The sequence below is a fragment of the Drosophila simulans genome, chromosome 3L (genome assembly GCF_016746395.2).
Source record: "Drosophila simulans strain w501 chromosome 3L, Prin_Dsim_3.1, whole genome shotgun sequence".
Lineage (NCBI taxonomy): Eukaryota > Metazoa > Arthropoda > Insecta > Diptera > Drosophilidae > Drosophila > Drosophila simulans.
The window spans coordinates 9,789,814-9,817,787 of NC_052522.2; the positions used below are offsets into that span (position 1 = coordinate 9,789,814).

General features: G+C 40.9%; 1 protein-coding gene across 4 annotated transcripts in view; it reads left to right on the forward strand.

The window, feature by feature from the left end:
* LOC6737519 (kin of IRRE-like protein 2) overlaps window positions 1-27,974 on the forward strand; it is a 228,628-nt gene that overhangs the window by 22,842 nt on the left and 177,812 nt on the right. For all 4 annotated transcript variants that reach the window (XM_016171268.3, XM_039293997.2, XM_039293995.2 and 1 more), the window contains exon 2: window positions 7,447-7,955. In XM_016171268.3, coding sequence (XP_016031318.2) covers window positions 7,886-7,955 — 70 coding nt within the window. In that variant the 5' untranslated portion in view covers window positions 7,447-7,885. The remainder of the gene's footprint in view (window positions 1-7,446; window positions 7,956-27,974) is intronic.

The window sequence follows — 27,974 nt, forward strand, 5'->3', positions numbered from 1 at the left end:
GAGCTCCTGGTGGTGAGGCGATTGTGATTCTCTTCGTGTAAATAGGAAAAAAATTGACACGCATTTTTCACCTTTGCCATTTGACAGCATGAGAGACTGAGATTGAAGGAGGGCGGACATGAGTAGGAAGAACTTGGCCGGGCCAACACACAGACGCTTCCTGTTGTTCAACTTGATTTCCGTCTTAGAGGAGGAGCTCAACTTTCGATTTTCTGTTCTGTGTTTTGCATCGCAGTTCAAAAAAAAAAAAAAATGGGATGGAAAATCTCGAAAGGAAAAAAAGTTGCAGTCTCGTTTCTTGGATTTTTTTTTCCTCCAATGCTCAACTTTCTATGCACTGTTTTTCCTTATCATTTTTGATTTATGTAACTGTTTTTATTATTTTCATATTGTTCCCGAACGTCGCTGTGGGTGGGCGGCTGCCACGCCCCCCCCACCCCAAATCTGATTGCTGAAATCACAAGAGTTTTTCCTCACATCTCGGTCTTTTTCCCTTTACCAACCATTCACATCATTTTTGTGTGCGTTGTGTGCCAAAAAACTGGTATTCCATGGCTGAAAAGTTTACGGCAGTAAGAAGATGAGCAAGTGCCGGGGAAATAGTAGTGGCTATATGTGCATGGCGTGCAAGATTTCTTACGAGTTTTGAAATTTGATTTCTGCTGTTTGTTGTGGAATTTGAAATGATTATGGGTGGTGGCAGAGGCGTTGCTCCATTGGAAACTTGCATTATGCGCTTTGTTGGTCAACAAGAATTTTCTTTTGGCCAGCAATGCGAAACTTTTTGGCCAACACAGCAGCTCCTTCTTGCATGAATTATGCATAGACCAGGCCGACACTAGAACATTTTTGGGAAGTTTGAAGCTCCACTTCCGGAGCGGAGATTGCTCCAAGGGCTTGCTGCCTAAATGCCAGAATGCCAGTCAGTCGGAAAATGTATTGCTAATGTCCCTTGGCATCAGAAATTAGGCAAATCAGCCGTAAACACACACACACATGCAGTCTCTGCCTGAGTAATTGCCGTTTTGCATTGATAAATAACCAACCCATAATGGCACAATCACTTTCGATGGCAATTTGTTTATGTTGCAGGGGCCACTTTCGATTCTAAATCAAATCGATAATTGCACTCGGAAAAATTATAAAATATTAAAGATAATGTATGTAAAGTTGAACCAGATAGCATTACTTAAGACCACCAATATGAGACCTTAAAATATTGTTATTTTATTATTGTTTTGAATATAAAATCATTAATTTACTTACTTTAGGAAATAATGCATCCTTACTATATTGAAGTCTTTTATCCTTACTTGCTTAAATATTTCTTTAACACTTAAACTAATTAGATACCGAGCACCCAATTTGCCACGCAGAACTGCCAAATCATTGGCCAATTTGGTTGATTATTGCCTAGTTGTGGGCAACACTTGCCGATTCAAAACGGAAACCTCAAAAATCACTTCAACGAGGAGTGAAGGCTTCTTTTTATCAGAAAACTTTTAAAGGAAGTGAAGGGCATATGGAATGGCTGGCTGAAGAATTCCAAGTGCTGGCAATTGTTGACATTCCTTAAAGTCAGCCACAAAAACGCTGGGAAACCAAACCTCGTTTCACTCCGCCTCCTTTGAGTTTCACGGGCCCACACAATGAAATATTAATAAATTCCATTACTAAAGAAAACACACTCGAGTGCGCAGCAAAACATCAATGGCATCGGCATAGAGTTTGGGAACACTTGGATTCAAGGAGGACGGGTTGGAGGAGCAGGAATCCTCACCAGAGGAGACGCCGATTCGATTCTCAGACTTTCTCAGCTGAAGCATTTCACTTTTGCCACGCAGACAATTTTCAATTGAAGTGGGATCGAAATACGTATTGGGAATGGGGGCTACGAGTAGAGTATATGGTGACTTTCCAATTCAATCTAGAAAATACATAGAGAATGTATCGCATATAGACATTCAGATGGTATTCACTGCACACTTACAATATTTTCTGTGTCGCATTTTGTTGTTTGCCGAGGCTCTATTGACAATAAATACTGTCGGGATGAGAACGATGATGATGATGATGATGAGGATAGATGGCGGTTTAAGTGTCTTTCGTTGGCCTTAAAGCCGCATTTCTGCGAACGGATGAGGCTTTAATGCCCATTACGGCCAAATTGGCACTTATCGAACTGGCGAGAGCCCCATGGGACTGGTACAAGTGGAGATACTCAAATTGGTATTAACAATAATATTTGATTTGCCAAATGAAATCCGCACTCACACTGTGTACGCAGTTTTAGGCAAATGCCCTTGTTAACAAGGCCAACATGGCAGGAATGTTCTAGCCGATTTTCCCTCCACCCAACAGCTTGGCAATTAAATGCAAATGGCGTGTGAAAGCCAATTTTGAAAAGTACACAGACAAAAACTAAGTGCAAGGCACTCGCACACAGCTAATTTGTAAGGACCAGCTGGAAGAAAAGGGGCAAAAATGGGAACAAAATGACTGAAACAATGACATTCAGACTCCGCCCGACTAAGTGCCTTTCATTGCTGGCCAAAAGTCGTGGCAGACTTTGGCCCGAATCGAGTGGAAGTGTTCGCCTGATTACTTTTTGCAGGCACTGCTTCGGGAATATTTTTCACGCTCTGGCAGTGATTCGATATTCTTCAGGTTTTCACCTAATTGGGGATTAAAGCTTTACTATTGTGTGTACTAGGCTAATTAGTGTTTAGTTAAAATGCATTTTGATAATAAAGCTTAAAATTTAATTGGGAAAAATCCTGCTTATACTCCTATGGAATATTTCTTACATAAATGAAATGAAAGTTTCAACAAAATTATAATGAAAGGCATAAAATAGAGTATAATACAGTCTAATATATTTTGGCCATTTCTATTGAAATCTTGCTACCTTCCCAAATATTGTGAAGCAGTATACATACATTACTACCTGTAATGACTTAATAATTCCTCTCGGCAAACACAGGTAATTATCTTAGAATACATGTTGCCAAGGCTACGTCGTCCAGCTGCATTGAATTACATTAAATTACCAGTTGGTAATGTATCTACCTGTATCCTAATCCTAAACCACATCCCCTTCTGAAAAGAAAGCCCACAAGGTCTGTAATTTAAGGCTTAAACTGTAGAGTATCCATATCAATTGAGTGTAAACTATCCCTTTCAACAACTTGGTATGCCCACTGCCAAACCAAAAGTTTCCATTCAGCGATCCTTTGTCTATTTGAGTGACTTTAATTGCTCAAAGGCAGACGCGAGATTTGCCTGGTCGCAATAGAAACCTTTATTATAATTTGGCCAAGACATGCGGCCAGTTGGATGAGCTCGAGCGGAAGTGGGTCTATTGGGTGGCTTTCCTGGTGCGTGGGCTTATTCATTGACGTTGACCCAACTAAAAACCTCAAATAACGCAAAACACAAACAATCAGTTACGATCCAGCCACACGCCATGGCCAAAAATTATGGGGAAAAGCTGGGAAGGAAGGAGTCATGTCAAAATCCAAAACCACAAACAATTAAACAAAATTGCAAATTAGACGTTATTTAGACCAGAAATGCCGTCCCCAAAAAGTTGACAGCCACCGCAGAACTCAACCGACCTACTACTGTACCGTTCTGTGTGTACAGTGAAATGTCGAGAGGAAGGAAGTGTAGGAAATTGCCTATTTGCAATTGTAATTTATTCATTTTGCTTAATATGCCGTGAAACGCAAGGCTTTCACTGCTTTTCCACTGCCCCCACGGCAAACAAAACAATAATTTTCTCATATTTTTTTTTGGTTTGTTTGTCGTATTTCCAGCATTTGTACGCCCATTTTTTGGGGGTCACTGGCTGCTTGTCAATTGCAATGGTTTGACTAATGACTCGGCGGCAAGGTCATGGATAGAACAGAACCCATTGTTGTCGATTTCAATTAGGAGCTGCGCCTAATTTGCATAATTATCATAAAGTTTGACGAGGGATAACGAGCCAGTCGAGTGGGAAATTGTCCTAGTCCAACTAGGATTTTATCTGCTGGATAGATGGATGAATGTTGTACTCCTCGAGCATGCAAATTACTTCTTGATTTGTCCCATAATGAGCCTGTGTTTTTGCACTTTACAGTTGTGGAAAATGATTTTCCCTATATTTTCACTTATTTCCAGAAATCTCAACCTATAAAACATTACTTTTTGCAACTAAGAGCCTCCAATGAATTGAACTAGGCATTGTTGTGCTTGCTACTTTTGCTCTGCCTTTAAAATCCCTGCCACATTTTCAATCTCCCTTAGACTTAATCCTTAAGCTGTTACTCTCAATTTGCACAAGATCTTTGATTATTGAGGGACTTTTATCCCACCATCCCCGAGGTCCTTTTCAGCAGGAAGCTTGGGCAAATGGACTGCAGAATCGGCTTGTTGCTGGTCGATGGAGCTATTTAGACAGATATTCCTGACCCGCTCACCTGGGTTTCCTCGAGGAATTGGCCCATAGATTGCAGTTTTATGTCACAACATTCAAACAAATAGCCGGCCATTTAAAACGGTTTAAAAGCCATTGCTGCAGTCCGTAACAGCCACACGGTGTCCTGACTTTTCCACCAGACAAAACAGACAACCGCTGGGCGGTATGAGTTTTCCCCATTTTCCATCCGAGAGTTTCCTTTTTCCGGGGATGACTATAAATGAGCGCCCATTTGCGTATGGTTTGGTATGGCTTTTTGGTTTTTGGCCAGCGAACGTTGAGGCTGGGAAATTGTTTTGGCTGTCGAATTACGTAAACATTGTCATAAATGACAAATTTAGCAGTCGTAGCCGAGTCAAGCATTTCATTTGCTGTGGCAAATTTGTCAATCTCGTCCAGAGTTTTTTTGCCCGCCATCCAGCCATCACGACTTTGGCCCAATTCTCATCGTTTTTGGCCCAGACGCCGCAGGGATTCACATGAGGCACTTTCTTTGTTGGTCTGCTAACTTTGTTTTGTTTGGGTTTTCTGTTTCTCGTTTTTTTTTTTTTTTTTGGTTTTGGCCCGGAATTGCTTTCCTCTCTCGTGATGAAAGTCGCAAAATGGAAGACTTTCTCCGTCTGCGGCAGGCGCGACATATTAATTATTCATTTCGATTTTGGTTTGCTATGGCAGCGGGATACCCAAAAACCCGGCAAAAAAAAGAGGAGAAAAATCCAGCCAGGCTCTTTTGGGCGGCTTGTGATTTATAAACACGCGCGTCGCTTTGGGTGATTTACTGCAAATTGCTTTATAATGTTATATACATTTTGTAGACGATTTTGCTGCTTTGCAGCGTTTTGCCTGCTTGCGAGTAATTATAAGAAAAACGAAAAGAAAAATGAGCCATTTGCTGGGATTCCTAATCCAATGGATTAGGCGCACGACCTTAGGCTATATGTTGTTAACAATCTAAAGATCAGAATATTATAAAGCTTTGGCGTAGATTTGCGGTTCAGCAAGGCTTAACTTTGTTAACTTTTAGGGAATTTATAAAATATAAATGAAAATGCATGTATGTGAAGATATTCAGCAAATCAAGAAATAATTAGAAATTCTTGTTTTATTCTCTATTTGAATATAGAATGTAATTACCTCTATATTATTGTTAATTTATGATTTATTTAGAATGTATGCATTTCATGTCTAATATCCAAGATTGTTGTTCATATTAATTATTTATTCACCAACCGTTCCTTTCATTTGCATTAGTAATTTTAAAGTACCGCTTTGGCCTCGAAGCATTTTTAATGCTAATGGGAGCGGAAGTAAGAAAAATACTTTCACGAGACACGTAAAAGTAAAAGCAAATCTTTGCACATCTGTGAATGTAGTCCTGCGAATGCGAGTGCTTTTTTTTTGTGAATATGTGTATTTATGTAAATTTTGGCTGTTCGCTGTTTTCTTTTTTTTTTTTTTTTTTTTTTTTTGGTTGGCCAGCGCTTTTTATTGTATACATTTTTCGTAGCTGAAAATTAGAAATGTTCCACTGCGTTCAACTTCACTGACAGTGCGTGGCAAATTGCTTTCCAAAGTCTAAAGTCTGGCATGTCTGCAGAACACGAGAGGGCACACACGTAGCTGCACTGAGAGAAATATCGATGAAAAACTAAGAGAAACTTATGATACAACTGAAAGTAATACAAATGACTTGAAAAAAAAATTGATGTATATTTCCTTTCAATTCAGTTACAACATGATCATTTATTTCTCCCTGTGCACAACCGATAGCTAACAATAATAGCAAAAAATGGCTTTTTTTGCTTGCTGCCTTCTTTCCGTTTCCTAACCTTAAGTGCGGATGGGCTGGAAAAGTTGGAAGTGGGCGGGATGATATAGGACCCTATATGGCTGTTCGCTGTAGCGGTAATTTGCATGTGCAGACTATGGCACATAATATCCATGCATTAGAATTATGAATTCACCCCCCGCCCCCCTGCTCATAACGAATAATGGCAACGAGTGGCGGAAAGAAATTTTTAGTAGATAAATGCGCAAAAATCGAAATTTTCCTCGCACATTACGGCGTGTGCACACGGCGTATGCGTAATAAATGTGCCCGCTGCCATTATTATGACAGTTATGTCGATGAATCGATCACACCCACTGGAGGGCAATAATTATAATGCACTGGAATAGTGTAGTATACTCGCATAGTAAAGTCAGTCGTCCACTGCCGAACTGAACAAAAACCAACAAGGCGAAGGGGGACACAACTAAGCTGCCTGGCAGACAGGCAATTAAGTTAATTACTGTTTAAACTTTCCAGCCCGGCCAGAAGTCGCCTGTGTCTGGTTGGAGGAGCGGGGCGAAAAAAAAAAACGAAAAAATTATATTTAGCAAATTAAATTCCCAAGTTGCTGCCAGAGATTGAGCACGTGGCCTGGCCGAAATTTTAAGCAGCGAAAAAATGAAAATCGAAATGTACCTCTGTGTGAAGACACAGTGGGTGGGAAAGTTTACTCAAACTTAAAACATGCGTCTTTAAGGTTTGAAAGGTTTGAAAGAAAGTGCACTTTGAATATAATCTAATACAAAGCAAACCTTTTTTTAAACATATAAATTTTACATTTATAAATCACATAGACATCATTCTTATTTATTCTATTTTAAACATGCATGATTCGATTTTAGCCACTGTGCCTCCACTGCATTGCCATCATTATGCAGGCGGCATGCCCCATTATCATTTTGCTCATTTCCGTTGTCGTTTTTGATTTGGTTTGCAGTGACAGAGGGGGCAGAAAAAAGCTGCTCTCGAGTCTGCCAATGGCTGTGTATTTGAGTTTTTGAGGGAAAGATGCGGTTTCTTGAGCTCCCCCACAAAAAGCCGCCTTCCCTGCCATACCCATCACCATTTAGCCAGCTTTGTCAGTTGCAATAACTTTCGCGTCAGTCCAACCAACAGATCGTAATGCTCTTCGCCTCCGTTCTGCTCTTTACAGGCCGCATTTCGTGCAAGGACGGCATAAAACAGAAGCGGCAAATAGAAAAGCCAAACGGCGGCTAAGTTCCCTTTGTCTGCCATTGCCGCAGGAGGAGAGAAGGCGGAGCAGGAGTCCTGGCAATTGGCCAAGTTAATAGAGAGCCGGGAGGCCCGATAATGACGTTGCTGGAGTTGCTGCTGCTGCCGCCCATGTTGATGATGAGGCTGCTAACTTGGTTATTGCTGCCAGCCTAGAGGACACAGGACGAAGTATCCAGACCAGAGCCTCTACACCCGCCAGACGGACAACACCAACAACAACAAGCTCTGCAGCTGCAACGCAGGGCTTACTGCATTTCCGCATATTGTTCCTGTCGCCGCCGCCGCCCGCCGTCGCCGCCACCCGTCGCTGTCATCCTTGTAGCCCAGTTCCAGTCGTTGCCACAGCCGGAGTCATCATGCCCATTGCCCATCCACTGCCGCTCTGCGTGGCCTGGCTGCTGCTCCTCGTCGTGATTGTGATGAGCGGTAAGTGCACAGATAAAAAATTATCCTATCTACCAATCTATCTTATTGATGCGTAATATAAAACAGATTCGAAATGCTGCCAATGACCTAAATATTTTAACCTAGTGACTTTAGAAGCTGCAGTTCGAATTTCTGCTGTTATTTGTTGCAAACATATATATAATAATTTTTTTTAAGTGTACCGTGGCACTCCACCGCATCCAAACCCTGCGGCACTCCGCTTTCTGCCTTATTGTTGCCGCAGTTAATTGTTGGCATTTGTTTGGCGGCGATTCCTTTCCTTTTTGGCCCCTTAATTGTCCGCTGCGGCTCGGGATGGGATTTTTGTTTCAATTAACAATTAGTTTTGCCAACTGCTGCACAAAGTTATGCCCGGACGGGCATATTCCATTAAATGTAACAATATTGCGTATACGCCCGGCGGGCCTTGACCAAAACTCGAAATGAAAAGTTTACGCTTGCATCCATCACAACAAAAGTGGTCTAAATAAATGAACAAATGTATGCTCGGCAAAGGAGAAAAATTCAATAAACTGCAGAAAGTTTGAGGCAAACTTAAATCGGCTTTTGACTGGCTTGCCAAAGAAATAGTTTAAGCTGTTTCATTCAGCAAAAACAAAAAAAAGCCCCAGAAATAGCTTCTGGTTTTGGCCTCTGGAGAAATTCTCAACAAGTTGTCTTGTCAACAAAAAATTCTTCTTTGTTTATTCACAAATTGCTGAACATTTGGCAACATCGTCTTTAAATCGTTGTCAGTTTTTGGACCACATTCGTTGCAGCAAATGAGTGCAATTGAGCCTAGGGCCCATTTTCCCCCGAAAGCCCAGCTTAAAATGCGACATAATATTTTGCCTAAATATTTTTCCACAACCGACCGAGTTTGGTTGCAAAATATTTTAGCAGAAAGCGGTCAATTCAATGGGTAAATGCGACAAATTAAGTATTTATTTATTTATTTATTATGATAGATAGAATAGTTTACAAAACTAGACTAACTTAGATAGTATAGCATTAGCTACGGGGCTTACAGCTATATTTATTTACAATGTTTATTTACAATCTTAATTTAGTTAATATCTAATTTGGTAACTAATTGCTGGCTTGTTATGTACAAATGCCTGTTTTGTTTTTAGATTTTGTGGTATAATTTAGTTTCTTTGAGGAAAAGTATGAGTTTTTGTATGTTATCTGGATTGGGTTTGCTAAGAAGGTCTAGAGGGTTGGTGTTGTTAAATATATCTTGTTTGGTTTGTAGGAGGGATGGGCATGAGTTTAATATGTGGTTTAAAGAAATATCACCTTGGCAAAACGGACAAGTTGGTATTGAATTGGGATTTAGGTAGTGTTGGTGGGTTATGTTTGTGTGTCCTAGTCGAAGTCGTATTATTTTTATTTGGTCGAGTCTGGTCCAATTTGGGTGGGATTGTTTAAGGTAATCGCATGTGTGTGAGGTGTTCGTGTTAATAGATTGGTACCATGGACTGCAGTTTATTATGTGTTCTTTCTGTTTTGTCGCAAGGTCGGCTTTAAGGTGTTTTTTTATATCTGTGGTATTTATGTTTGGGGTGAGGATAAGTGGCATACTGCTTGCTGATTTTGCAGCTTGATCGGCTAGTTCATTTCCTTTTATTCCTGAATGGCCAGGAATCCACATTATTTTAATTTTAGGTGCGTGTTGCGTTATTAGCGATCGTATTCTGCTTGGGTAAAAGCTATTATTATTTGTGTTTTGAATTGAATCTACTGCGGATAGGGAGTCGGAACAGATAATAAATTTGCCTCTTCGGTTTTTAGTAAGTTCTATTGCTTCTAGGATGGCGATTGTTTCGGAGGTGAGGACGGATGAATATGGGGGCAGTATGCCGTATTTCAAGACGTCTGTCTCAAATTAAGTATAAAGCACGTGCAACCGGCGATTGAATGCAGTTTTCAGCGCGAGATTAACACAATTTAAAAACGTGAATGGATTCAATTTCAATTGCCAAAACCGAAAACTGATTTAATTAACAGTTGTCAGAGGGCAGTGATGGGCGAAACGCAACCCTTAATGCATTTGATTTATTTTTAAAGCGTTCGGAATTTATTGCAGAAACGGCAACAAATAACTGCCGAGAAAGAAGGGTCATTGGAACAATTCAAAAAGTGCTCGAATTAATTGCATTTTTGGTGCCGGCGAATGAAATGGGTGAAAACAAACGGAAAAACAAGTAAATCGCAAAAAAAAATAGGGAACAAGGGAAAAAAGTAGGCGACGGGCGTGGACATATTTCAAAATTCAATTAAAATAAAACAAAAAGGCGGCAACATCGATAGCGACACTATGCAATTTCCGCTTAGGGCGTGGCACCCAGTCAGGTGGGCGTAAAAAATAATTAAACTACGACCAAATAAACATCGAACGTCGCGCTTTTGGCCATTTTCCCAAGAACCGAAAGGCCAACAAATGGTGGCAATTTTTTCACGATTTTGCATTGACTTTTGCATCCGACATGCACAACATTTTCAATTGAATTACGCCAATATGTTGAAATAGACGCTGATCATTCGGTAGAAAAGCCATATCTGAAATTGTAGAAATAGCACAAGATGAATTAGCATCGCTTTCACTCCGGTTTTAGCTAATAGTGATCAATCCATTCGCCAATCAATCAATTTGCTCTAAGTGCATTTTTCTGTTTGACGGCGGTCAAATTAAAATCGAAAAAGGACCAAATTTCCACCTGCTAGTTGTTGATTCTGCCCAGGACTCCATACCAACCCATTCCCCAGTGTTCACAAATAAATTATTTCCACTCGCTTTGGTGCGCTTTCTACTCAAAACAAACAAAAAAAAAAAAGAAAAATAATAACAAAAGGGAAATGCTACCCATTTCAGCAATTTAAATATTGATTATGATTGATTTAGTGGAAAAGGCCGCAACTAAATTTTGTTTATTTGCCAATGCCACACTTAAATTCAGTTAGCGATTCCGAGCGATTGCAATTCCGAAAATTACACAAAGTACAATTTACGACTTCCAGCATCGTGCTTCATATGAAGTAATTTTCATATGAATATTTTTGCAAGTCTCGTGTGCATAGAAATTGCATATTTGAGTTGAACTTTTGGCCAGTGTTTGGCGAACGCAAAATGAAATCAAATAAATAATTGCACCACCGAAGAAAGGATGGGTCTGGCCAATGGTCAAATATTTGCTAGCAAACTTTTTGGCTCTGGCCAAGTCATTGAACGTTGTTTGGCCTGGCCAGAAACTCAAACACATGGGAAAAGCTAGCTAAAAAGAGGAAAATAATGAAAAAATCGTGGAGCAGGAGCTGGCGGAGGAGTTGCCAAGTGAAGTGGAGTGAAGCGAACTGCCGACCTGTGCCAACAAACTTGGCCACGTGCAACGTAGGTAATTGAGTATGAATGGGGAATGTGTCGAAAGCGTTTTCTGATGTTTGCCAAACAAAACGCTGCAGGTTCCTTCTCCGTGCTCCTCCTCCTCCAGACACACACTGGCAACCAAAGTAGCTGGAAAATGAATTCGATACATTATCATGACGTCAAGTCGTGCGTGGTGGTGGCGACTGGCGAAAAGTATAAATTACATCTAATGCCCCGTGAGCCTGATATCGACGGCGTTTCAGTATCGCATTTCCTATGCGAAACACCTGCAGACCCATCTACACAGAATCACCACCCACATCTATATCGACCCACTTTGACTGGCAGTCTGAGCAGTGAGGACTGGAGGAGGTATCCTTGTAAATGTGCGCATAAATGAATTACCAATGAACCGCATGGTTCACGTTTTCAATTTGAGCAGGCTGGGCGCTAATTTTCGGGTGGGGTAGTCGACTTGCCTGACGGAAAAGACGACCGTCCTAGAACAAAGAGCGAATAACCATTTGACAGATGTGCTAGCCGAGTTGTGGACCTAAGGAGGTACAGTGGAGACAGGCTTCAAGGAAATAATTTTATACAAATTAATAAACAAACGACTGACAAATACAACACAATCGATATTTATAGATGTGTTCATTCGGTCAGCTGCGCACATTTAAGTCTTTAAGCTACTTACGTTCACTGAATTCCTTCTGCTCTACAGCTTTAATTTTTAATTTTATTTTACTTGTATTTCCCTTAGTTTTCATGGACTTCTTTCACATTTAAGAATTACTAAATTTGCTACTACATTGCTGTGAAAATATTTCCCTCTGTTTGCAAGTGCTTCTTTCGCCTTAAGATAAAGCCTGACGCCAATTAATTTAAGCTCACCCAAAACACACTCATTTTCGTAGCAGGAGAAGCTCTTGATAGACACACAAGTAAACAACAATTCGCTTAACAAGGCTTCACTGTACACGGCAAAGATGTGTGTGAGTGTGAGTGAAGGGGAGCAAATCGACAGCCTACATAAAAGCGCAATTTGCGCAATTCCAACGTCAAGTTCCATTTGATTACAACACGTTGACGAGGACATACGCACTTCTGGAGGAGATTTGGGTGGTGGGTGGTGGGTGCTGGGTGGATACCTATATGCGAGTATGTGTCTGCAGCCGGTAAAAGCAATTTCAGCAAATCTGCAATTGTTATGTCGCCTGCTAAACAACTCACTTCGAAGGCAGCCCTCTCGCACGTCAAATATTTATATTGCATTGCTATTCCTTTACGCATTTCCCAATATCTATATGTATATATGTTTCTCTAGGCCTTGTTGCTCTTGGTTTTGTGAAATTCGGGTATTGATTAAGCGCCTTGAGGGAGTTGGCATAATGGCCCACCTCAATTACTGCAGCAGTTTATGTGCCCGTGCGGACGCACATGTCTGTCTTGATTTTTTACAGCCTTTTTATAGTATCCTGTATATAGATCGTTAACGTCACGAAAAGGGGGGGCAACAAAAAATAAGCACACACACACACAGACCGGAAAGCATAAATCATGCAAACGACTTGATGGCGTCTATTAGTCTGTTTATAGGCCTAGTTAAAATGTTTATACGGCTAACTTTACGGTGAGCAGCAATTAAGCACAACGGACGGGTCCTGTTGATCGCGTTTCACAGACCCTAAACAAAAAACAAAGAACAACAAAAAGGTGGGGTCACATGAAAACAACGGCAACAATGTTGTTGCGGGAGATGTTAACAAAAAAGTGTAGTTAAGCAGAAAAATATAAAGCGCCATTTAGTTTTAAATGTCAGACCGGTTTTAGCTGAAAATTTAAATTTTGATTGACTACAAAGGAATTATTAAATAGGCTATAGTATATAGTTGTATATAGTTGGCATATATGTATTAGTTAGTCAGCATTGTGTAAAGTCGGTATGTTATGATGGAAAAGCTTTTTGTTGAACTCATTGATTGCATTTCGCATAACCACCTGCGGAAAGCAAAAATGAACAAGCAGCCCAATCAATTTGCCCAATAAAAGCATTGATAGCTGTCTGTATTTTCCCCAGTGTAAACTTGATGAGCAGTGATTACACATACTCACATTTCCCCGGTACGTGAGTGAAACACGGCCCAACTTATACTACGGATTCAGGGGCTCCTTTGGCGGGTGGCTGCTGTCAGGATTCCCAGGAGTGCACTTTACGCGCCACTTGTGCGGAATCCTCCGCAGGAATCCTGCGATGGCGCAGCGGCAACAATTGAGAATTTATTCATTGAACTTTGGCGCTTCTTCCTTCTTTTTTTCCCCGCAGAACAAGCACTCATTTATACCCATTAAACGAGGAATTTCCGTGGCAATACAAACAATTTCCGCAACTAAAAAACACCCAATGATGTGGCTCATTGGAGTCACGGTCTATTTATGGGGCATGTGCCTCCACTTTCAACCTGGCCATTTATTGATGAATTTCGTTTTATTTAATTTCATTCGATGGTGGCCAGCTCTTGAAATTCGCTGTATTCGCCATTGGACTGACCGGCGCGTACGAGAAGTCGAAACACAATTTCCAACTTTGTTGTTGTTTGCTTTCAATTCTGCAGCTTTCGCTGCCACGCCCACTTAAAGAAGTGGTAACAGCAACCAGGACCAGCATCACCCAACTGCCATAACCCACCGCCCACCACCGAACACCCAACCAACTGAACCACGTGAAACGTTGCTGGCATCTAAAGTGGCTGCGATTAGTTTGCTAATGTTGTAATTTCATCATTGGCGGCCAGCGAGCTCTCCGCTACGGAAAATCTACGGCTGAGGGCGAGATTACGGGTGAGACTACGGCGAACCACTCAACGCACCGTACGCCGGGCGCTTAGCTAAACATCGTCAGGTACTTGACAGCCGGGAGACCGCATTTTGCTGACCATTGTGCCAAGGAGCAACACACACACATACACACAGCACCGCAGGACAATGGCCAACATGCGGCATTTATGTGACAGAAATGGGTTGGAAAGGAACTTGAACTTTATGAATGTTATGTTTTAGCTAAATCCTACTGGTAAAAAGAAGCAAAATTATTAAAATTCTTAACAATTTCATTATGATACTACATTTAGATACATAAACATCAAGTAGGCAGAGTAAGCTTTAGATTTTAAATAGACTACTTAAAACACCATATTTTTTATTTACTGCAAGTAGTTGAAATATTTAAAATATTTTTGTTTTCCAATGCCATCCACTGTACTGCGTCCTTATCCATTTGGCCAACATTTGCTGAGTTGTGTTGGCCGCATTTCTCCAAGTTTTGTCGATTCATTGAAGTGAGTGGCTTTTTATTTGCGAGAAAATGGCCAACATTTTTTGCCACTTTTTTTTCCACTGCCGCTGCTGGCTGAATGCCGTTTGCTGGGCCATTCTCTCTTATTTCCAATATTCCGGGCTAGGTTTTTCGACGGATTTTCGTATTGAAAAGGAAATGAACTCATAAAAAGTAATTTGGTCATAATGCTTTGGCCGAGTTAGTTACTTAATTTGCAGTTGCAAATAAAGTTTCGCTTTATTAATTTTGATGTCGAGTGCTGTTGTTGTTCTTCTTCGTTGCCGGCCACTTGATAAACTTGCGCTGGACGTAAAACTTTGGCTCAAAAAGCAGAAACGTTACGCAGAAAAATTGTTTATTACAAATAGGCTACGTCAGGCAGTGCGAATTCTATTTTGAATTGAATTAAAGCCAGGTTTTTGTAGCCTTGAGCTTGGCATTAAATGGAAACGTGCCACGGCTTTTGGACTGAAAACAAGAGCCGCCGCAGGATGCCGCATCCACATGGTAACAAAAATGGGGTGGCAGACACTTGGATTGAAATTATGTTTTCTCTTTTTGATGCCCGTAGCGTTTCCAATTGAGTTTCTTAACTTGATATTTTTTTATATTCTAGAATTCAATTAGAAGGCAACCTTTTGCACAGGTGTCTATATCCGATCCTTTGCAATTTTCCATCTAACAATCGTACACGCACATAGCAACGCAAAGTGAGATAGACAGCCATTGCGCGGAAGAGTCGGAAAACTTTATTGTTTTTCTTTGGCTGACTTTTGCCCCGGTTTTCGACGCGAGACAAAATTGCGAATATAATGAAATTTCTTCCGTTTCGCCGGTTGTAATTGTAATTGGTCTACAGCACCTGCAGCGGCAGCAGGAAAATGGTAGCTGAATTTTTCCCGCGGCTCAACTTTAAATGAGTGAAATTTTGTGGAGCGGCAAATTCGGAATGAGTTGGCAAATAAAAATGGAAACCGGCAAAGGGATACAAATAGAATTTCCCGAAAATGAAAGCCTTTGAGCGTCAGCCGGACTTTTCTGCCTTCGTTTGAGTTATTTATGGCAAAGTCCTTTCAAATTGATAGAAAAACACTCCGTACACTCGGTGACATTTTTCCCACTGTTTCGGGAAAAGTGTCGGAAAAATCGCTGCCAAGTCAACAGAAGCCAACAGTGTGAACTCAACTGCGTTGGGTTGATGCAGGATGGTGCCCTTTGTACCAAAAGTTTTATGCACCCCAAGACTTTCATCGTTTTTCTACCCAACACACTCAAACTCAGGCAGACAATGCATTTTCGCTAATGGCAGACGACAGGAGTCGCATTTTGGCGACATTCACAAGAAAATTTGGTTGGTTTTCCATCTTCAAAGATATTTTCGTATAGTTTTATTATACGTGAAGAAATGGCTGTTTAAAAAGATTTAAAACACAAATCCAGTGAAATGGACCCATGGATATAATGCACTATTTATTTATTCACCATCAGCTTGTCCAGAAACCCACTTATTCTGCCGTTAAGTGAGCTCCCCGGGCAAACAGCTACTCTAAACTTTCCATTTCCATCTAAACTGGATAGCATCCATTAAGATTTTGCGCTGTTTTAGCTTCCACTTGAGATCTGATTTCAATTTGTCCTGCGAGATCCTTCGGCTTCGCCGTCTGCCGTTTTGTTGTTGGCACACGTTCATCTTTATTGCTTTAGTTTTCCTTTGAGAAATTATTTTCTTTACCTTAATGATTTTCCTGCTGCCGCCGCTTCGCCGACGAAGGACGAGGATGAGGTTTCCATTTCTGTTGCAATTGCAAATGTCCTTGCCTCGCCGTCCGCTGAGTGGCTTTGGAAATATTTATGTTAACTTGGTTGATTGTTGCTTCAGCTTTTATTTTGTTGTTTTGCCGCTGTTTGTCATTCGAGTCTTGGAATAAATTGAGAGATGCACGAAATGCCACTGTTGTCGTTTTGAGGCGAACGCAGAAATAAAATCAATTCTTATTTTTCGGTTTTCCCATTTAGCCTCTGTCTGTCTGGCTGGCTGTTTTTCATGCGGATTCAATGAACCATAAATTTGAAAGTGCCGCACAGCCAGACGCGACGGCGTCAGACTTTTCTGACAGTCAAGGGAGCGCAGATAAATTCGCAAAAGACAAAAACGGAAAATGTAAAATAAGTGTGCTGCTCTTTTCCCAGCAAAGTTTAAAGTTCCCCAAAGTATTTGGCTTTGTGGGTAATCGCTTACCTGTTCAGAGCAATCGTACTCCGATTAGCTGGTCGGCCAAGTTGTTCGTCCTTGCACACAAATTGCAACAATTCGAATGTGATTATCCCAAAGGCACAATAAAAATAAGTTTTCAAGCGGAGCAAAACAGCAAGGATAATACAATATTCAGCATTGCACACAAAGGGACGAAACGAGGCAAACGCTTTTCCTCAATGATGTCTCTGTTCCCGTCTCTGTCTCAGTCCTAGCCGCTGTCTCTATCGCTCCTTATCTAGCAAACAATTTTATGCTTCCGCCTGAGCGACAAACAATGGAGCGTAAATATCCCAAAAGCAGGACCAAGGACCAAACGCAAACGAATGAAAGAAAACGCAATTCTATGAAAATGCCTCACATACAGCACATATAAATGTGCAAATGAGTGAGCGAATGACTGAGTGAGGGCACACGGAAAAATGTGTAGTGGAAATAGTATTTTCTTTTCATTTCAAAATGATTTCGTTGCCCAATTTAATTGTGTACTTGATGCAGAAAGGAAAAATCAAATCAACTATAATATTTAAATGAAAAGAATAATTGAAAAGTGTTTGCTTATGTTTAAAAATAGTAAAAACGTGCTTAATACTTTAAAATCACATTTAATATCTAGTTGAAAAAATAGCACCTCAAATGTGATTATAAATAAACAAGAAATCAAATATATTTCTGGCATCCATTTATTTCTGGCTTTTATTTTAGACTTTACTAAAACGCAAAGGAAACGAAGAGCATACTATGTTATTATATATTATTAGGTATCGAATCAAAAAGTACTGCCTGGTTTTTTTCTGTGCACTTGAGTGACGGACCAAGTGAGAGGCCGTTCTGATGTCCTGATGCATGCATGTCCGGTGCAAGGGAACTCGATGTGGAGGAATCCAATGGCTAGGCCTTCTCATTGTTCCGACATGCATAATAGACGAAGTGCAAATGCCAGGCTAAGTCTGGGATTAGACCAGATGATACCCATCGCTTGAAGCCTTTCGCTGGGAAAGTGAAAAGGCGATGGTGTTACTAGCCACTCCGGGGTTATCCGCCCGATATCCCTGCTCAGGATAGGATAGGAATTAACCAGGAAAAAAAGGCAAAAAATATAAGGAAAAGGGACCGAAAGGAACAGCAGGCTGCCGGCGTAGTTGATAAGATTTGGATTTGTCTACAACATTTATTGTCCTCCGATGTTGTTGAGCAATTTTTCTTTTTGGTCTTCCACTTTGTGTGCGGCCAGTAAAATGTGCTTTCTGCACAATTGTCATCATGACCCTCATCCAAAGTGTGTGTGTGTGGGTGCGCCAGGACACAGTGTCAACAGTGCTGTGTAGGTGTTAGTCAAAGCTGTTTTGCATACTTTGCGGCGCTCTGACATTGGCAAATATTTGTCCCTTTTTTCGATTCGTGTTCTCTGCTGTGGGGCCAGGGCAAGAAAATAAGCGATAAATAAATACAATTTGCTTGGTCTCTTTATTTGCATTTAAGATCGTCCAGATAGAGCACGCAAATGATGGGCCCAATCCAATGGCCACGGGCCCATGGCACCCACGAAATAAACGATCAAACTACTAAAGAATTATTATGTGCGACGAGACAATTTTTTATGGTCATATCGAAATTTCTTTTTAAATTCACATAAATTGCACAAAAAGGGCAAAGGGGAGCAATATGACCCAAGGATTCCCTTCACTCACTAATTTCCTTTGACATGCGACATAAGTGTGGGTGTGTGTTAAAGGCTTTGTCTTTGTGCGTTCGCGTTTTGCCGGCAAAACCCAGATCCGAATCCAACAGGGCGCAAACTTGGAGAGCCGGGAAATGGGAAAGGCGGGTATGGGGCAAGTCGAGTGGAGCAGCCATGCCGATGACGAGTCCTGTCGCAGGAGGCTTAGACATGCTCTTAATTAATTTGAACTCGCGATGGCTGCATTTGCTTTGTGACAGCCTGCGATGTACCATCGTTTTCCCCCGCTTTTCCAGACATTTCTGGGAAAGTATAAAAAAGCAGATGCTGAGGCAACTGTTGCCCAATATGAGATTCGGATCTCGTCTTTTGCTTTGTGATTACATGATTAACAGCTTAAATTGAAGAAACGTCGGGTTCACAGCTGAAACAGGAGTAGCAATTCTTAAAATACAAGTGTTCATAAAATTTCTTTGAATATCCTTGAACTATTTAATTGGTGCACATTGCAATATTTGATACGAAACAATTTGTGTTTTAATTAATTTGAAAACGCGTATTGTGATACTTTTGGCAGCTGAATGGCGGAACAGCGCAATGTTTTTGTGATTCCATCAGTGAAAATATCCAATTAGTGCATCTTTTATATGCAAACATTTCAAACAAATTGATTGCATTTCAAAAAGTTTTTAAATTATAGTTTTATTCAAATAAATATTGAACTCTTGAACTATGGAATTTGATAGTTTCTCGATTAAGGTTGTCTATACAATATGTTTTAAACATCAAGAAAAGGAAATTCGTAGCTGTATATTTAAATTAAATTCTTCGAAAAGAATTGTATTTCTTTTCACTCCGTATTTGGCTTTCTTGGTTGGATCTTAATTGAGAATCAGCTTGCGCTGATTAGACAACTTATCCTTCTCATTCCACTCCTTTCTAATTCCCAGTACACTTTTCCTAAATTAACCTAATTTTCCACCTTCTTTCCATCCACTTGGCGTAGTGTTGGGTTAAGTTTGAGTTGACTTGTCTGACGCTCGGTAAGAAAAGACCTAGGACGAGTCGACTTTCAGTCAACGTTCTGCTCGCTCTGCCATAAATGCCAACTTTTGTTGCTTATTTACATATTTAAAACTTGTCGGGCTGGCGTTGAAGGTGCCTTTGTTCTTGGCCTCGTTGCTTTCATAATATTCTTGTGATTTTCACCCGGCTAAAAGCGGCGGGTTGAGGGGGTTTTCACCCCTTTTTTTTCGGTTGATATGCCATGCAAATCGTATGCAATGTGCAAATTCTGTGTTGCAACAATGTGAACTTCAACGAAAGTGTTTGACTTTGCTAGCGCCGGGCATATTGTCTTACCTTTGTTCATATTTTATATTATTACTTTAAACTTGCTATATTGTTTGCCCCAGAAGTCAGCACATCTGTTCCTTGTGTTCGGTTGGTTAACTTCTTGCTTGCTTAACTTGTCCGTATTCATTTGGCATCATGCAGTTGAGATTGGAGTCCTTTGGGATCAATGGAGTGCTTTAATGGCTCCATGGCCCACACGGCGTATGAGCAACGACATTCCCAATTCGCTTTTTCGAGGTTCCAATGTCCATCGTCTCCGGTAGCATATTCTCGACGAGATTTAATGCATATGGAGAGTCCTCTTAAATATATGCCAGTTGAAATCGTTCAAAGGTACTGCGTGTATATATAGATATATATATCGGTGGTGTGTGGGGGTTCGCGGGGGCGAATGGACAACGCCAATACAGGTGCGCACAATGCTAACGAGTGACATGCAAATGCTTTCAACAACAATTGCAATTCATGCACACCACGTGTGTGTGTGTATGTGTGTTTGGGTGTTTCTGTGGGTGGCGAACGACGGACAGCCGTCTCACGTTTCGTTTCATTTTTGAATGTCGATTTTTCGAGAATTCGCTCCTTTTTTAGTGCCTGCGGTTCGCTTTTTTCGCAGGCAGGGTATCCAGGATATGCTGGTGACACGGAAATTCCTTTCGTCACAAGTTTTACAGAAATAGGATATGTTTTGTCAAAGGATTTGAGGACCAACCATGCTGTACTTTCAAAGTCTTGAGTGGTAAAGTTGCATACTAGCAGTGGGTAAAAATTAAAATAAATAATCAAAATTTCGATTTGGTAAACACAGATTTTTTCCAATTTTATAAATACTTTTTTTTACTTTGTATTGAAGTTATTTTACACATCATCAGCCTGTCGAATAGCCGCACTTGTTGTTCACCATTCGAACATTTAAAATTCTCAACCATGTGCTCGATGACGATGGCCAAAGATGTCGATGACTCTAAATGCAGCGACGACGGGAAACTTTTGTGGCAGCCTGTTTTTGTTTTCCGAGCCGAACAAGGAGACCTCATGACGACCACAACTCTGATGCTGCTGCTGATGCTGCTTGTTTTTCCCATTTCTGCCACTTTTTCACATTCTCCTAGTGCTTCGGGTGCGGTAACTGCCGTGTGCGATCTCACTCGCTCTCCCACTCACTTATGCATTCGCACAAAATTGCAATTTCCACTAAGATTGATGAAAAACGTTTCCAGAGCCACGCCTCCGATTTCGCGCGGCGATGGCTCACCTGTTCACCCAGTTTTCCGCATTTTCCCCAGCCCGCCAAATCATGTCATCAATTGAATTTCAAACGATTATTCTTGCACGTTCACAAATCGCGGCAAAAATATTTGCCACACCAGCCGTGCGTTGTCAGCAATTCCCGATTTCTGGCTGCTGGTTTTGCATGTCATCTGTGAGTGAGTCCCCACAATACGTTTCGATTACGCATTCAAATCAAATTGTTGTCGTGGAGGTCGCACCAGAAGGAAAATGCGAATGCGAAACGCCTACGGTTTCAGTTAACCCAATCCACAGTAGATACTGGAAAAATATATTCCTACAATATGTGAAAAATTTAATATTTAAATGCACTTAAAGATATTTTTTTTAAATGTTAAATAACAATGATAGAAATGTAGGCAAGAATTTTTCGAAAAGAAGAGCAATCGCTTGCATACATTTATTTAATTATTTATTTAAGTCCCCATTTATTTTTTGGAGTGTAAAATGTGTTTAATAATCCCGCAGAGTGCATTCACGTAAAATTCACATCTCGCAGGTAACTCAAAAATCAACATCCGCCGCCGGGCTCTTGCTGAAATTCTTGCGAACCGCTCGCATATTTTACAACTTAATTTAATGCATTTGCAATTGCATATTTCCGGTTGCGGGTGGCTGGCTGCAGGGCGTATACTTTATATATCAACTTAATATTGTATACAAGCTGTTCTGCAATTTGCTGATATTAATCTTGCAAATAAATTTCTGAAAGCACTCAAACGTAAAATGCCTGCTTTCCGCATCCACCGCCTCTGCTGCTGCTGCTGCTGCTCAAATATTTAATGAATATTAGTTTTCTTTGCTGGTGCCTACTTCTGCTCTATATAAATTTACAACTTGCCATCGGCTGGATTCTTGGACCCTGTTCCCTTTTTGGATTTGCCTTTTGCGGTTGTTGTGTTTATATTTATGTAGTTCTGTATCTGCATTTTTGGTATAAGGTTAACGAGCTGTCCGGAGGCTCAAAACAGCGTGAAATGAGCAGATTTATAGGCCTTATTTTGGTATTTAACTGGTGCTCGAATCACAAGAACCTAGCAGGTATCTGTTTCGTAGTGACCAGCTCTGTGGCTTCACTAACCATCCAGTTTTGAGCATATCCGATGTTTGGCTAATTGGCTTTCGAGGCCCCTAAATGCCGCAGACTTCGGCTGTAGACTTACAATTGTAAATAATTAGTGTATTCAATTACAACTTCATAACTCAAGTGCAGTCGGGCCCGAAGTAGTGGTGTTGGCCATGTTATCCCTTAATTAGTAGCGCTCCACGATTCGGCAATGCATCTTGATTAAGCGGCGATTACACGCGCTGCAAACTGTGGCAGCTGACAGCTGTTGGCCATGGCCAAGATGGTGTCGCTGATTTTGTACCAAGTGCACCCAGATTTTGTACGTATACGCACTAATGAAATAACAATGGATATTTTCGACCAGATGGGGTACGATTCTGGCGTAGCATTAAAATCAATTTGAGGCAATAAAAGTTTGCCAGTTAAATAAATTCAATTGAATTCATTTTAGCAGATGTCAAATCACATAAAGAAATTCAGCCAACTAATGGCAAATAAATACAATTTATTTCCGGCCGAAAACAAAGCTAAATTGGATTTAAATTGGAAACACAATGAGGATTAGCTTACGGCAACTCGCTGTATTTCCTGTTTTTGTAAACATTTTTCGTTTATCTTAATGATTCTATATATTTGTTTCTACACCAGTATATTGAAATATTTATTTAAGGATACAAATAGAATTTCGAGATTTTTTGGTAAGCTTTTAATAAGTTGCAAAACCTTTTAGGATTTTATTTTCAAGTTTTGTTACTGTTTTTCTAGATTCCGATTGGAAAGGCAAATTTGATTCATGCTGATTGTGAAAACTTTAATATTTTATGCATTTTTGACAGCTTAAACTTAGTAAACTAAATGGCAAAATTGTAAACCAACATCCTTTTACAGCTCGAAATATAATTATTTTATTTGACTATTTAAACGCTTACATGCTAAATATTTATTTCCGAATCTTCAGATTTTTGACTGCAAGAAGTGCAATCGGTTGTGAAATGCAATCTACTATTCAGTTTTTGCTGACAAGTAAAAGTGAAAAATCAGCATAGTCCAAGTTAAAATCAAAAACTTTAACTTCAATATTTATTTTACATAGTTTGACGTAGAAACTTGAGCGCAAGGACTTCCGCTGAGCTGCTCAAGTTCCTTTGTTGTCACTATTTGTTAACGAGGGCTAAAAGGACCCCACTGAAAATTGTCACTAGCTGAGAACTAGAGTCCCTACATTTGAGACAGAAATTTTCATAAAACGTGCAGCTAATTACGTGTAAGTTTCTTTCACCCACACTCCAACTAGTTAGGAGCTTCGGGGCCATCCAGTACACTGGGAACTTGGCAAGGAACTTGGTAGGGAACTTGGCATTGCCCTATAATACAATTTAATTACTGGAAAAATCACAGTCAAGGGGGAAACTGTGACGGGGGTGGTGAAAAATGTTCCTTGTCAAATGGAGCGGAGCGGCAATAGTGCGTAAATCTCGGTGCCTTAAGTAGCAGCATCTCCTAACCCCAATTGACAATGACATTTTGCCGTCATTAAGGAGTACGTACAGGACGAAGGACATTTCCAGGGACCCGGATTGCTTGTTGGTTACTGGTAACTGCCTGTTGGATGTTGCCTGTGTAGCTGTTGACTCGTTGTGTGCGCAATTACAGAAATTAGCTTTCGTTTTTAATTTATTAGCGCCATTGTGCGTGCGCGTAATGGCGACAGGGGACCAGCGACGGGCGACAGACGACATCCTGCCAGCGACAACCTAGCAAATTTCTCCTACCAATCTCCATTATCACACTGAGAGGAATTTGTAGAACTGATTGCATTTTATCAAAAATATAAATATTATAAAGTACATTCTTTCAGTCTTTCTGTTTTGGATCCTAAAGGGCTTTTTTTTTGACCTGAATCCAATAATTTCCTTAAAGACTAAGTTTAAATTTTATTGTTTCTGATAAGGCAATGTATGTAAATCCAACATAAAATATGTGGTCTTAGAACAAGGTTGACACAGTAAGACCAGGTATTTTTAAATCACTTGAGGGTGTTGAAAATGGAAAGGAAAATAAACACATTTAAGGATGCAGGATACTAACTGGAGATCTGAAATTGGATTAGATACCAAACCATCATTGGTTTCAAAAGCAACCCCAAAAGTTAAGGGAAAGATTTATTAGAACTCCGTTATTCAATCAGAGCCATTCCTGATTGAATAATAAAGTATTAACCAGTAATTTATACCATCGATACCGGAACAAATTACAAATTGTTTTCTGTGCATTGAGTACACTTTGGTAACATTTCCAGTTCGGGGCTAGCCTGTCCCGAACCAAACGTATGGCAAGACAAATGCTTCTGGCTGCTGCCGGGCCAAATTAATGTGCATATAACTTACGCCTTTAGTCCAAGGAGTGTCCCGAAGTCGAGGGCGTTGTGGGCGTGGCACTGGGAGGCAGAGCCATTAAGCTTGCAGCATTTGTTTGCCTTGGCCGCACTGAGTTTCATGCATTTTAAAGAACCACCTCGTCGAATCCTGCAGCTCACAACCCCTTCCAACACATGGCCAATGAAGTGTGTGCAGGTTTTAAAAATTTCATGATGATTTAACAGGCAACACGGACGTCATCTGTGTGCACATGTACGTATATATACATATATTTTTGAGAAATTGCATCCAAAAAGCCAAAAAGCATAAAAAAAATCCCAGTGAGTTTATGTGTGCCGTTGGACAAGTTTTGGGTAACTATACGGTCCACTGGGCCACCAATGGCCAAGATTTATTTACTCAACAGGCAAATTGCGCATAATTGAAAGAAAATATGTGAGTAACGCCCAGAGGGCCTGCAACGACACTACAAAATATGCGGTGTGGAATTAGCCCCGTTCTCTTGTTTTGGGAGTTGAAGTTTTAATTTAAATTTGAAACCTATTATTTATAGATTAGATAAGCTGGAATATTTATGCGTGCTGTAAATATATAGTAGTATCTAATGAGATTGGTAAAATAATGTATCCGCTTTCTGGCCACAATGGCTTATATTTCCGAAAATAAAGGTTATTTTTCAAAGAGTTCATTGCCGCGCATTAATGAAAGTTGAAAGCTTTTATCTCCAGTGCCTCTGGGAGTGGCGATGCTTTTGTGTCATTAATTATTTGGCTCGCGGATAATAAACTGTGGCGCGTTGCGCATACGCAGCGTGGTCCAGACGTGTTTAGCGGTCATCGAGGTTAGCCAAGCGTTTGGAGCTGTTGCTGCTGCGGTGGCCGTTAATAAAAAGCTCTCGTGTTTTAAGGTGTCTTTTGAGAACCAGGTCATTGCCCACTGTCAGTAGTGTTAACTTACCTGTGTTTTTCGTGCATGTTGGCCGCAAGCTGCGCATTAGTGTGATTGCATAACATTTGCAAGGGGTAGATGGTGGTTTTGGGTTTTGGAAACATAAAGAGGAGCCTCTTTCTCGGCACGAAAACTACTGAACAGCGAGAGCAACAAGGAAGCCAAACCAAATCCTTATGTATGTGTATATGCCCCGCCGATGCAGCTGCTGTGGATAGTACGTGCTGGATTTCCCCCGGTTTTTCCTTTACCACTTTGCCAGACAGACACTCGCCCACAAACTCCTTCTCCGTTTGGCACACAAAAGTTTGCACAACACCACAAATTCTCGCAAATTTCCAGCTGCCGGCTCATAGTCGGTGATAATTTAAGTCGGAAATGTTCAAGGAGATCTCTGCTTTCGCTTCGTCCGCACGTAAACCAAATCCAAATCCAAACGAAGAAAAGTACTCCCCCATCTTCTCAAATACGAACGTAAATTGCAATTACAACAAGTGCAAGCGCAATTGCAACAAGGACACGGACACGAAATTTCGAAATGCGATTCCGAATCCGAATCCGAGTCCGAACAGTAATCAAAGCCAAGCAAAAATGTGAGAATGCAATTATGGCTGTAAAGAGGCGATGAGAAAAAGTGGGGCTACCTCTGCCATAAAGTAAATAAAAATACACAATTTCTTGGCACAGTCAGTCGTGTAAGTTTACACACGCACAGCCAACGCCGGCTGGCTGTCAAACAAGCCGAAAATGAAATCATTGTCAATTCATAAAACTGAGCAAGAATGTTACAAATTGCATTTACATATGCTGCAGCATCCTTTTTTTGGCACACACACACAGATACGCACGTTCGCCCATTACGACGTCCATTATGCTTCATTGCGAGAGGCGCCGCTTGACACACATGCATATATATGTGTGTGTGGGGTGAAAGTTGGGCGAAAGTTGGCCAAAAAAGGGGCGGGGCATGCCGGGCATGGCAGCCCTTCGGGCTAAGCCCCTGGCAGCCATGTCGTTTATTTAAGATGACAGCGCAAGCAGAAGCAAAAGCTGCAGCTCCCGTTTTGGTCAAGTGTACAAAACATATTGCAGTCACTGTTACAGTCGGTTTATGTCGTAAATATGCGTACTCACTCGTACATAGAAAAGATCGGTGGAATATGAATAAGTGGGGCTGGGGAAATGTATTTATACGAAGGAAGAAATACAAATTACCAGTCATGCATAAGCCTTTAAGGCCATTCGCTTAATAAATTCGCCAATGAATAATAATAATTCATTTTTCAGTCACTTTAATCGGACTTAATTTTTGCTCGATAGTTCGATATTTTATGAAAGATACTTGATATTAAAGGAAACCATTATCGTGATCTACTAGCAGCATGCCTGTTCATGAACTCTGCAATGCATTATCGCAACTTTGCTAATCGCATGTACTTTAGCGTACTTCTGGGCTGCAAGTGTTTCCTGCTGGACGCTGACCTTGTTTTTGCTCGCTTGCTGCCTCGAGCGCAATTGACATTTATTAATTGGAAAACAATAATTCGCCTGCCAAAGTGGCAGGACCTCTGCCCCTCTTTGGCAGCATGCCAAGGGTGGCTCCTTGTTGCAGGATGATTTATTTCCGAGTCGAATCGAGCGAATCGAGTGGCATGAAGCGATAACACGCTGCACGGGCATCTGGTCGCCGTTTGGTAATCAGTTATGCAGGCAGCGATTAAAGGCCGTCATCAGCAGGAAGCGCCAAAGTATCCAGCCAGCTGTGCCCGGCTGTAGTCCACCCACTCTATGCCTCTTTCGTCCCATTAAAAGCTGTCAAATTTTAATGTTTTACATGGCAGGCTGAAAGTGGCAGCGGCAACATCATCATCATTCCCACCATCCCCATCCCCATACCCATCCCCATACCCATCCGCATTCACATCCACATCCACTTTTACGGGCATGGTCATGGCACCTGTCCGTCCCGACACACCAGCAGACATCTCCGTGTCTACCCAGGCGGTAAACATTAAAAGCACATAGTTTTAATGAAGCAGGCAAGCGGCAAGGATGTGGAGTAGTTGCTGCGTGTCCTTGTACTTGCCGCATGCTTAACGGCTGCCTGGCACACGAGGCGTATGTGGAACGTGGCCCCAACACGCGATAAATTCATTAAAGAACTGCGAGCGGCTACGAAATCTGGCTGCCTAGTCCCGCGGGCAATCTAAAATAATATAGTGCCACAGTGGCAGAAAATGTGTAAAAAATTTCTAAAATGAAAATGTTCCATAAGTTTAAAATAGCGTGACGTGACAAAAAATAGTTTCCAGTCTCCGAAGATTTATTTCTATGAAAGT